Here is a 12,623-nt window from a genome sequence, read left to right as displayed (position 1 = left end):
GAAAACCTCTCCAAAAAAAAAAAAAAAAAGGTGTCATCCTAAAGAGTATTTCTCTCTTCATGAGCCCAGCCACCTTCAACAGTCAGAAGGAAATGAATCCAAGAGGGGTTTGGTGACGTCCCCGAGTCGCTGTGGCGGCAGGTTCTCCGTAGAACGTCTTCCCTCCCGACGTTCAGATGGTTCGTCTCTCTGTGGCGGTGTTTACATGGCTGTAAACGCTGGCACTGCTGTTTCCTTTCCCGGTCATAGCTTTCCCCTGAACTTTGTGTGAACTGCATGTTCTTTATTTCTGGTTACTGGTTTTTAAGCTCTAAATACTTGGTTGACATGATCAGGAGTTGACAGGTTGCCTCTTCCCTTGGAATCCAGAGGCCCTCTCAGCAGAAACCCCCTCTAGCTGCATCAACTCCTAAGTGAGAAAAATGCTAGGGCCTCTGTCCTCCTTTTTCTCTGCTCAAGTACAGGCTCTATTTTTTTAAGCAAAAATATATCCTAAGAATCATAAAAAGAGTTGTATAAAAAATAAAATTCTACTTGGGATCTCTCAAGAAGGATATAATATTTTTATTGGCCATTGTCATAAAGTATCTTGTCCTTTTTACATTGCTATAGGGATATTTATGTATTTAATTTAGTTTTCACACAATATAGTCAACAAATGTTGATCTAATATGAACTTTTTCATGAAAGGAAATTTTGTCGTTAATATAAAGCTATTCTTTTGAATATAGGAGTTAGCAGTTTTATATTTTTAAAAATTTTAAAAAGAATTATTTATTTATTAATGATTATTTTTTCACATAAGTTTGCCAGAGAAAGACAGAGAGAGAGGGAAAGGTAGAGTGAGAAAGCAAATCACCAGGTCCAAAACGCGAACTATGGTCGGCCATGTGGGAAGTCTAGTGCCTAAACCACCACACCACCTGCTGACTCGCAGCAGTTTTATATTAATAGTGTTTAGAAAGGTGTGATTGCCTTTGCACAAGCTCATTTAGAAAGAACGTGCTTAATCACTGTAAGACAAATATAAATGATATTTTTAAAACTTTAAAAAATGTACTTATTAACTTTATTATTTTTATATTTTAACTTTGTTAGTCTAGATATACACGGGAGAGAGAGAAAGAGAGAGAGGGCAAGCTAGCAAGCAAGCAAGAAAGCTACCAGGTCTGGGACTTGAATCGTGGTGGGTGTGTAGTAGTCTAGTGCCTCAAACACTGTGGCCCTGCTGGCCTGATGATATTTTCCTTTAAATCTCCGACCCCTGCCCCGAGATTTTCGCTGTCGGGCACGTGCACTCGCCAGACAGACAGAGGGAGACAGAAAGCGAGAAATCACCCCCCAGAGGGGATGGCCACACCGTAATCCCCTCTCCTCCATTCTCCTCTCGGGATCTTGGGCACGCACGCACATGCGCCTGGAGTGAGTTTTAAGCCACCGGGTCCGGGATGCAAACCGTGGTCGACTACATGGGAGTCCAGCAACATAGCCATTACGTTAACCCTTTCTTTCAATATTTTTCTGACCATGAGTGATTGAAAGGATACAGAGCCCATAGATCTGTCTTGATGCTAAATTGTTGTGAGAGTGTAATACAAAAAGTGCACTCCACCTGTGTGTGCTGCCAGATTGCAGGCGTTTTATATAAAAAATTAATTCTGTTCAGAGTGAAGAAGAATGCAGATTGTTTTCCATTTAGGACCAAACACAGAAGTTTTTTTTTGGGGGAGGGGGTACGGGAAGGCATGTGTGTGTTCACCACTAAGAGAGGGAGAGGAAGAAGAGAGTACACCCCCCCCAATGGGGGAATGGCCTCACCACAATCCCTTTTCTTCCACCTCTTTCCTTGCAGGATTTTGGGCCTGCATGCACTTGCACCCAGCATGATTTTATAAACTATCGTTACTTTTAAGATATTTTAATAAAGTACATTAAAAGCGCCGGGCACCTCAGTGTTACACTGTAAGTTCAAAGTGAACTAACTTGCTTTGAGTAGCAGAAATGCTTCAGAACTATTGAGAGAGACTCTTCGTACTGAAACAACAAGCCTGTAGGATGACGATTCTGCGCTCTGACTTTGAAACCTTGTCATAGCACATGACAGGATAGCCCCAGTGTACTTGCTTTCATAATTATGATTTCTTAATATTTATTGCCATTTTGGCATTCTCAAGTACCCTGTTCTTTTGTAGAAATTAGCTTTTTAATAAAGTCAGAGGAGAAGGTCAGTAATCTGTCTCAGTCAGGGCAGAATGTTTTGTTGGCTTTGCTAAATGAAAATTGATATCTGTTTATCTTTCCGTTAAAGGTCATAGCCTGAACTTTTAGCTTACAGATTTAGGGGTTATTGCTGATATTTTAATAGTGTTGAAGTTCCTGTAACAGTCAGGCTTTGTAGTTTTATACAAATTAATATTGCAAAAGGAGAATAATTTAGAATTCTTTCTTAATACCTGTTATTGCAAGTCATTAGAGTTTCATGAAAGCACAGAGACATATGGAAAAGTCCCAGCAGAGTAATTAGGGAAATCTCATATAGACAATATGCCATTCAAAGTCTTCAACACTGAAGACCTAAGAAATGAACAGCCTAGGCACATTCAGATTGCTTCAGAGTAGGAGTAAATGAATGTTTTCTTTGAACTTGATTATATTTATGGTAGCTTTGTTACAGGTATAATTATTGAATGTATTCTTCACTACAGAATTTTCTTTTTTTTTTTTTCTCCTTTTTTAGGATTTTTGCCTTAAGGTGCGTGCACTCACCAGAGAGAGACCTAGAGAGGGAAAGTGAGAAATAGCCCCCCATCGGGGTAATGACCACACCTCAGTCCCTCTTCCACTATGCTCTTCTTGGGATTTTGGATACGCATGTACACATGCCCAGTGTGCTTTTCAAGCCACTGGGTCTGGAACTTGAACTACACAGTCAGCCATGTGGGATCCAGCCACCTTAACCTCCATGCCACCTACTGGCCCCTATTTTACACTTTTCTATAAATTATTTTACTGAGTGCTAGATCAAATTAGTGCATTCGCTAGATTTTTCAGCATATGCAAACACTCTTTATTCTTCTCATACTAAGCAAATATTTGCCCTACTATTACTGTAACTGATGTTGAATCTAACATTTTAAGTAGTGACTTTATTTTTGAAGTTCATGTACTTTTTTCCATGCATGAGATAGACGGCAGCACCCCAGCAGGGTTTTGATGTGACGCACCCCCAGCCTCAGCTGTTGCTGGGTTGTCGGTGCATGTGTTGCCTGCCTGGTGTACTTAGGAAGGTCTCTAGGCATGAGCCCTGGACCTGAGCCTGGTTGTCCTCCCAGCGTGTCCATCTCACCACTGTGCCACCTGCCTGCCCTCTTGCTAGAGGGCGCGTGTGCTCGCCAGACAGACAGAGAGAGACAGAGCTAGAAAGCAAGAATTCACCCCCCTGGGGGGATGACCATGCTGCAATCTCTTCTCCATTTTCCTCTCGTGATCTTGGGCATGCACGCACACGTGCCCGGCATGAGTTTTTTTTTTTTTTTTTGGAGAGTTTTTTTTTTTTTTTTTGTAGAGGTTTTCGCTATAGGATGCTTGCGCTCACCAGACAGACAGAGAGAGACATAGAGACAGAAAGCGAGAAATCACCCCCCAGGGGGGATGGCCATGCCGCAGTTCCTTCTCCTCCATTCTCCTCTCGGGATCTTGGGCACGCACGCACACGCGCCCGGCATGAGTTTTAAGCCACCGGGTCCGGGACTCAAACCACGGTCAACTACGTGGGAGTCCAGTGACATAGCCATTATGCTAAGTGCTGGTCCCTCACCTGCCCTCTTGAGAAGTAACAGTTTGAAAAAGCCTAGGGAGAATGCAGCCATCATTACGAGTGTTCTGTAAGAAGTCTGCGGGTGACGATAGCGCTTTCCTCACCTCCACATCTCTCTCTGGCGCGTTTGGCTTAGTGCGTGTTGGTTCTTGTGACGGGTAACCCCATCTGCACCGTATTGTACTCATGAGGCTGCTTGTCAAGAGAGCTGCCCAAGAACTGAGAATTTAAACTATAAATGCACAGAGTAATTTATATTTGCCTCATTAATTTCAGTCCCCATAAAAATAACAGGATGATCCTCAGATTTGGGAGCCTGAATCTGAGATGGATTCTTTACTATTTTGCCTTTTTATTTACTTATTTACTTTGAGACGTATGAGGTTGTCGGGAAAGTCGTGACGTATTTCTGTGTGTTTTTCTTATGACTCCCCCAACGACCCAATAGTAGGGTAAGATGATGTGAATTAGAAGATACTTAGGTAAAAGTAATATGGTTCGTCGTCCTCTTCAATTCTTTGGGTAACTATGGTTTGGGGCAGTCCCAAAACCATATTATCTGAATCAAATTCTCAATTGAGTATTCCTCTTCCATCTCCCTGGAGGTTTTTCCCACCCTTGGCCCCACTGTCTACCCTTCCATTCTAGGTACCATTTTGCACAGTAATACTTGATTTTTGAGGTCATGTGGGTCTTCACAGTTTTTTCCGTTCTTTATGTATTGAAATTATGGTAATTTCATACTCCAAGACTTACGCTGATTGAGAAACTCTTAGCAGGCATGTTTGCATATTACTTTTAATCTTTCTTTGAGAAGATTGCCATTTCTTCTTAGATAAAGGACTTGATCCATAAACCATTTCAACCTTCTGTAATTTAGTCTGCGGGGGAACTTTAAAAAGTTCATGTAAAAATGGAATTAAAGTATGGATTTATTTTGGAGTAAAAATATTTTTAAAGTGGTGCACAAGTTTTTCATCATACTCATTTTATGTGAACTTCCTGAAGACTCTTGTTTTGGAAGCTACGTACCAACTTTTAAAGCATTAGGATGAGAGTACCCACTGGGAAAGTACAGAATGTCAGTTTGTGGAGAATAGTAGCGAGTCCTTATACAGCTCATGACATGTCATTTATTTCTTCACGTTTGTCTGTTCTGTGTTTAGGTACAGAAGGTTTGGGATTCAGCATCACTTCTCGAGATGTGACAATAGGGGGCTCTGCTCCAATTTACGTGAAAAACATTCTTCCCCGAGGGGCTGCCATCCAAGATGGCCGACTCAAGGCAGGAGACAGACTCATAGAGGTGAGTGACTTCTCTAAGGAATGTGTCCTTCTTGAAAAGTTTCATTTTCTTTCTTGCTTTTCTTCCCCCCCCATCCTGAGAGATTTTTGCTATAGGGCTTGTGTGCTCACTGGAGAGACAGAGACACAGAAAGCGAGAAATATCCCTCCTCCCCCAGATTGAATGGAGAAATCACCACACCGCTAGGAGAATGGAGGAGCAGGACTGTGGCATGGCCATTCCCCTGGGGGTTGATTTCTCATTTTCCCTCTCACCATCTCTCTCTGTGTCTCTCAGACCAGCGCACATGTCCTGTGGCAAAAACCTTAAAAAAAAAGAAAGAAAGAAAGAAAGAAAATGCAACCTGTGTTCCTCTTAGCAGTTATTTGGTTTTCTGATTGTTTACTAGTACTCAAATAATGATGTTGAAGTGATTTTTTTCCCTTTTCTCTTGTTTCATCCTTAGTTTTGATTTCTTCTGATTGAGCTCTTTGAAGGTTTCTTGAGACAGCACAGCAAAAGAATAGTTTCCATGTTTTCCCAGCTCTACATTTTTGTCCCAGATCTCTTAACTCTTGCTCCTTTCCTTTTTATTTTGTGCATGTGACATTTTTCAAATGGGCACTGTTAGAGGGGAAATAACAGGAAGGGTGTGAGTGTGGTTCAAGTTAGGGTGTAGTTCAGGAGAGCCCCTGGTCCCTGGGGGGAGGGCGAGTTTACTTGTCCAAATTTGTAATTGTACCCTGTTTGTTTGGTAAAAGTCTTGGTCTTCCTGGTTTCTAATTCCCAGAACTAGGGGCTCCTTCCCTCCCTGCCTGCCCTCTTGCCCCTCTTCCTTCTTTCCTTCCTTTCCGGGGTATTCACTATGTTTTGAGGGTCTCCTTCAACACACCATTGCTTTACTTTTAACATATCACAGAGACTTTTGTTTTTCTCTTTAAAACTAGGACTGATGGGGCTAGCAGGTGGTGTGGTGGTTAAGGCATTAGACTCCTACATGGGTGACCATGGTTCGAGTCCTGGATCTGGCAGCTTACTTTCTCTCTCTCTCTCTCTCTCTGTGTTTGTGTGGTGAGAGCACATGTGTCTCATAGCAAATTAAAGTAATAATAATAAATAAAATTAAATAAATTAATATTTTTTATAAAAGAAAAAAAAAGTAGGAATAGCCTGTAACCTGTCTTTCTTCAATTTGGCTTTTTTTTTCTTTCTCTGTAATTGTCAACTTTACCTTAAAATGAATACTTTCTTTTTTATGTTTAAAGCACAGTATTGTAATAGCTGTAGTCAATATTTTGCAGTTCTGTGGACAGTTCTGACTATCTGAGTATTTGAAATCATGCTGTAGAAAGTACTGAATGACTTATTTTTTTCTTTCTTGATTTTAATCGTTTAATTATTTTTTCATTGTCGAGAACTTCTGTTCCTCGAACCTATTGTTGTGTATCCCTCCGGTCCCTGGACAGTGTGTCACACTGTGTGAGACTGTCCTAGCAGGGGGAAAGGTTCTAAGGCATATAGATGTATATTTTTTGTTTTTTGACGTTTTTGCTTTAGGACACATGCATTCTCTAGAGAGAGACAGACAGACAGTCACACAGACACGCATGTACACACAGGGAAAGTGAGAACTCCCCAGGGGGTAAGCCATACTGCAATCCCTTCTCCTCCATTCTCTTCCTGGGATCCTGGGCATGAATGCACACACACCTGGTGTGAGTTTCAAGCCACTGGGTCCAGGACTCCAACCGTGTTCAATTATGTGGGTGTCAAGGGATGTAAACTCCACGCCATCTGCTGGCACCTAAGACATATTTTAACACAGGAAAATTTTAGTATTACAGTTATGTAACATGCTTACTTGTCTTGGACAAAGTGTTGTTTTCATTTTAAGAAAATACTATAGAAACCACCCCCACCTCCCCACCCCTCCTTTTTTTTCTTTTGCTATAGGAAGTGCCCTAGCCAGAGAGGGCCAGGGAATGAGAGGGGGAAGCACCCCCTAATGGGTCGTGGACATTCCTCAGCCTTTCCTCCACTTCTCCATCTATCAGGATCCTTCTCATGCAGGCACACGCACATGCGTGTTTTTCAAGCTGCCAGAGCCAGGATTCGAACCACAGTCAACTATGCAGGCTCCTTTTCCCTTAACCACTAGGCAATGGGGCCAGCCATAGAATGTTTCTTTAACAAAATCTTACCCTCTCAGGTCTGTTAATGTACTGTAGTGCTTCCTGATAGCAATGCAGTGCTTCATGAGAGACAGAAATAATGAGATTCCTTAAGAATGGGTTATCGCAAATCTCTTCTTCCTGCTAGAAATTTTACAACATCGAAAAAGACAAAGAAAATAGAGATGGAGTGTTGCTTATTCTCCAGAATACGTTACCATTGTTTGATATTCATTCTTTCATTTTTAATTTTTACCTTTTAGGGATAAAAAGTTTTCTTCATAATTTTTAGTGCAATTTCACTGAAAGTACTAATATATCTACTAAGATATTTTGCGTGTGTTTACTACCGCTTAGAAGACCAACACTGTTTTACTCTTTTGTAACAAAACACATGCTCAACAAGACCATCAGAATATCTCCATTCTCAGCCAGGAAGTTTTGTGTTCACTTGGCATTGTACATCTGGTTGTTTATTATCGGTTGCTTATTAATACCCTGGTGGTAGAAGTAGCTCTGGGTTTATTGGTGAACTCTAAAAGATTTACAGCGGCCAACCCTATTTGGAAGTGTCGGCCCGAGTTCCGTTATCAGGCACAAAAGCTCGGCGGTTCCCAGGCCATGGTGGAGCTGCTCATGGGGCGACTTGGGTTGCAGCTGACTCTGCCCTCCAGGGAGTGTCTCTGTTGTCTCTTGGACAGGATTGCCGCTGAAAACTCTTTTTATTTGTTTCAGGTAAATGGAGTAGATCTGGCCGGCAAATCCCAAGAGGAAGTTGTTTCCCTGTTGAGAAGCACCAAGATGGAAGGGACTGTGAGCCTTCTGGTCTTCCGCCAGGAAGATGCTTTCCACCCAAGGGAACTGGTACGTCCATTTGGTGCAGATGGAAGGTTCCGTACTGGAGCCCGAGGGCTGGGCTAGCCTCCCGCCGGCAGGTGTCGATGTGACGCTGTCTGTGGGGCATCTGTGTTGTGTTTCTTCCGCCCTCACTCAGTGCAGGCGTTCTTCTCACATCTCTTCGTGGTAGAAGTGGATAATCAAATATGCGGTCGGAGGGCTATTTTCCAGGACGCCAGTGCTTGTCCCTGTACTCTCAGATGAACTGATTGACTGCGGAGACGTCAATTATTTCCTAGCTGTCACTCCCGAGTCTGTTGCTGAAAGCCTGTCATCCTCACCGCTACATATGACACATTTTCATATTTTAATTTTCATCATACACGTAGCTCAGCCAAATAACGATGCTTGTTTGCTGTTGCATGAAAAGGAGTGCCTTTAAAAAAATTATTGCTGAACATAAAAAGGCCTAAGGGGCACTAGGCCCCAGGGCTGCCCATCACGCCTGTAGGCCACGCCGGCTGGACTGGCACACGTGAAAGGAGGCACCTGTCAGCGACCTCGGACTTCACTTCCCACGTGCATTAGCGCGTCTAATTATCAGGCAGGGCGTTTATATGGTATGGGTGTGGATGAAAGAGCTATTCTAAATTTCTGACCTTCTGAACATTCTCATAGAAAGTGCTAGGTTTCATTTATGTATTAAAATGACCTAAGTGAAGGAGTCACCTTTATCTTTTTTGATTTTTGCCAAAGGAAGCATGTACTCGCTGACGAGAGACAGAGAGAGAAAGAGAGAGACAATGAGAGGGAAGGTGAGAAATCACCTGCTGTAGGGATGGGTGTGCTGCGATTCCCTTGCGTCCATTCTCCTCCTAGGATTTTGGGTGCACATGCACACACACCAGGAGTGATTTTCAAGTTGTCAGTTCCAGGACTTGAACCATGGTCGTCTCTGTGTTAGTCCTGCACATTAACCACTATGCTATCTGCTGACCCCCACCATTATCTTTTCATGTAGTGAGAAATAGTTTTATTTCAAGTACTCGTGGGATTTTGAGTCATCTCAGGTTGACATCTCTCTCAGGCAGCTTTTAGCTGTATCTACACAACAGTTCATCCCCATGTACTGGAGTGGCTTTGGGGCCGCAGCTCCCAAATTTGCTATATAGCCCTAATTTTCTTAGGTTATAATGCTTCAAGTAGGGATGTGTCATGACTAACAACATTTTCCTTTTCTTATAAACATTTATTCTCTGTGCGAATTGATCTATTTTTAAATACCGGTCATGAATGGAGAGAGGTTCCTGTTGTAAGTGCCCCATCTCCGTCTCCTGGTTGTGCACAGACATAAACCTTAGTGTGCGTCTGTGGGATTTCGGATCACAGTAGTGGTGAGATGAGAACACTTTTGTTTTAAGTAGATTGTGACTATATTATGAAAACGTCTCTATATTTAAAAATGTGTAATGCATTCCATATTTCTCCATTTATATTCAGTTTTCTGTTTTCCCCCCACTGTTATCCAATTTTGTGCTTAAAATGCCACCTGATCCTAAATCTGGAGATGTCTCTATTAAATTGTAAATGAGCGCTTAAAAAAAAATAAAACAACCAAGGCTTTTGACGTGATTTGATGAAGCTGTAACTCCTGCTCCGCGCATCGGAGCCGATGGCGAGCGCTATTAGATTGCCAGGCCTGAATGCCGCTCGGAAGCAGCCTTTTCCGGAGTTAGTGCCAACGAGGAGCCAGCTTAAGGTTATTCAGGTTCTTCCTGTCCAATTTTGGTCTTCCAGGCTTCTGTTTTCCCCTTCTGCTGCCTTCTTTTTTTCCCCCCTTGCTTATTTAATTTATTGCTTGTGAGCTTTTCATTAAAGAGTGAGCCAGTCGGCCGTCAGTCTATTATGCGTGTTGCAGCTGCTTTTCAAGATTTAAAAGGATAAAATCCTGAAAACTTAAAGGAGGACGTACAAAAATGCTCTTTGAATTCAATTAATATAACCCTTTTTCTCCGTTGACTGTGTCTCTGTTTAATTTCTGTGCTTGTAAGTGGACATATCCTTACTGATACCTTCCTTTTTTTTTTTTTTTTTGCAGAGGATTTTGCCATAGGGTGCGTGCGCTCGCCAGACAGACAGAGAGAGACAGAGAGACAGAAAGAGAGAAATCACCCCTAGCCCAGGGGGATGGCCACGCCGTAATCCCTTCTCCTCTGTTCTCCTCTCGGGATCTTGGGCACATACGCACACGCACCCGGTGTGAGTTTTAAGCCACCGGGTTCGGGATGCGAACTGTGGTCGACTACATGGGAGTCCAGCGACATAGCCATTATGCTAACTGCTGGTCCCCCGATACCTTCCTTTTAAAAGTGCATCAGCCTTATAAGCATCTAGGTGATTAAAGCAACTCTATATTGTATGGCAAAAAAAAAAATAAAATAAAATAAACACGTTTATTCCCTATGTAGTATTTTAAAGCTTGTGGTCCAGAACGTGGTTCAACTGTTATTTTCTGTTAGAGCTATCAAATGATCCTGTATTTTAAAACTTAGATTGCGTTGGGAAAATTAAAACACAGAATTAGAAAACAGTGCCAAGATTAGGAAAGCAACTTGGTGAGATTTCTTTGCCTCTAGTAATAAATTCATGATGGACTGTGGATGAGGAAATAAAAATTTATATGTAGAAAGATTTCTTAAAACACATAATGAACATGTAACTTCAGAGTTTGAAACACAAAGTGACACATCAGCCATAATATCATTACTCTTTATATGTTTCGTGGAGTTTTAGAAGCATCCCAGTCCCCTTTAGAATAAAGCAGCGTGTCCCTGTGTGTTGAAGATGGCTTTGGTCAGTCTGTATTTATCTTTTTCTTCAATTCTTCTAGAATGCAGAGCCAAGCCAGATGCAGATTCCAAAAGAAACGGTAAGAGCTTTGTCTTTTGCAGGATGCAGAGATGTTCAAAAGATAAATTGAACTCACTTCTTATAAATTATGTACGAAGTTACTGTCCTGCCCTTTCTGGCTCATACGAGCTGCTACGTGGGTTTATTAACGTCCTAAGTGGGCTCATTTTAAGGTGACTTTTTGCTGCTTCCATAAATGGAGTATATTTTGTGATGGTTTTTGTTTAAGCAGATACAAAAAAAGAGTTTTAGTCATTTCCTATTTACTTGCATAACAATAGGGTAAAAAACTGAAGAGTTAGATAGTTTGGCAAATACACAAAATATTCATGACTTGTGAAATGCCATATTAAAAGTGTCTTTAAAATAGAAACCAAAAAACCACTTTATTCAGGCATGGGAACAAATGAATGAGCTATGAGTATAGTAAAAAGAAATCTTACGGTATATTGGTAATAAGTCTGAACATAGTTGTTGCATAACCTTAAGGGGGTAGCTTCTCTTAATGAAAGCCATGTACTCAGCCAGGATTGTACTAGAAATATAGTATATCCTGTTTAGAAGAAGAATGCTAATACGGAACGAAAATGAAGGAGTAAACCAAGCCCCAGTGGACAGTACTAATGCAATGAAAAGGATGGCAGACCTTCCCGGGATGATGCACTACCTGGGGGAAAGACATAGTACCTGGGAAGAATTCTGACAATTAGGTTAGGATCTCTTACCTCGAATAGCAGAGCACAAAGACATACTCGTCTCAAACTGTCATAAGTAGAAGAAAATGTAACAAAACCATATCCACAGTAGGTAACGTTAGAACACACCTTCCCCAAAATTGTGATATTTAGTAGAAGAAGAAAGAATATAGAGGATTTGAAGAACATAACAGATTTGATTTTCTGTACAGATTCATTTGTAGACGGACAGCCTTGGACTAAGAAATACAATAACGCTTTCAGATAACCCGTCATTCCGGAAATGGATGACTAATGAGACCGCACGGGAAAATCAGAGAACTTGAGGACATTACATGTTAATACGTATGGGTTGTAGAAAATTCATAGCTTTAATTTTTTGTTTGTAAAGTTCAAGGAAATTGATTTTAAAGAACAAAGGGAGTACAAAACTATTTAAAAGGGAAATACTATGACGAACTATTATGTAAACCACAGTACTTAAAACAGTATGGCGTTCTTATGGGACTAGACAGGAAGGTCATTTGAACTGATTAGCCATTATAAAAGCAGACATGATATGCATATGTATGTACACATATGTTAAAGGTGGCATTTCAAAGTAGTGGTAAAGGATTGTTTACTTAGTATTTAAAATAATTGGCCATCCCTTTACAAAGGTTGATATTTTTTCTTACCACACAGCAAAGTAAATTCCAGATTATTATGAATTTAAAGTTTAAAAAGTATGTAGGAAGAGTTAACAGAAAGTTAATGAACATTTTTCTGTTAGCTTGGGGTGAAGATTTCCTGGCTGGGTATGATGAAGCCAAAATGTCGTAAGAGATAGATCAGACACACACACACACACACACACACACACACACACACAGACTTTCGCGTGGCAGAAAGCAGACCAAGAAATAGAT

General features: G+C 41.3%; 1 protein-coding gene across 24 annotated transcripts in view; it reads left to right on the top strand.

The window, feature by feature from the left end:
• Positions 1–12,623, top strand: part of PARD3 (par-3 family cell polarity regulator) — a 611,947-nt gene that overhangs the window by 295,883 nt on the left and 303,441 nt on the right. For 16 of the 24 annotated variants that reach the window (XM_014591495.1, XM_006158304.2, XM_014591493.1 and 13 more), the window contains 3 exons: positions 4,984–5,123; positions 8,009–8,137; positions 11,001–11,039. In XM_014591495.1, the coding sequence (XP_014446981.1) occupies positions 4,984–5,123; positions 8,009–8,137; positions 11,001–11,039 (308 nt within the window). The remainder of the gene's footprint in view (positions 1–4,983; positions 5,124–8,008; positions 8,138–11,000; positions 11,040–12,623) is intronic. The other 8 variants (XM_006158308.2, XM_006158309.2, XM_014591497.1 and 5 more) reach the window with 1 other exon arrangement.

This window comes from Tupaia chinensis, unplaced genomic scaffold (genome assembly GCF_000334495.1).
Source record: "Tupaia chinensis unplaced genomic scaffold, TupChi_1.0 Scaffold000578_2, whole genome shotgun sequence".
In the NCBI taxonomy this organism is placed as follows: domain Eukaryota; kingdom Metazoa; phylum Chordata; class Mammalia; order Scandentia; family Tupaiidae; genus Tupaia; species Tupaia belangeri.
This window is presented reverse-complemented; position numbering and strand designations above follow the sequence as displayed.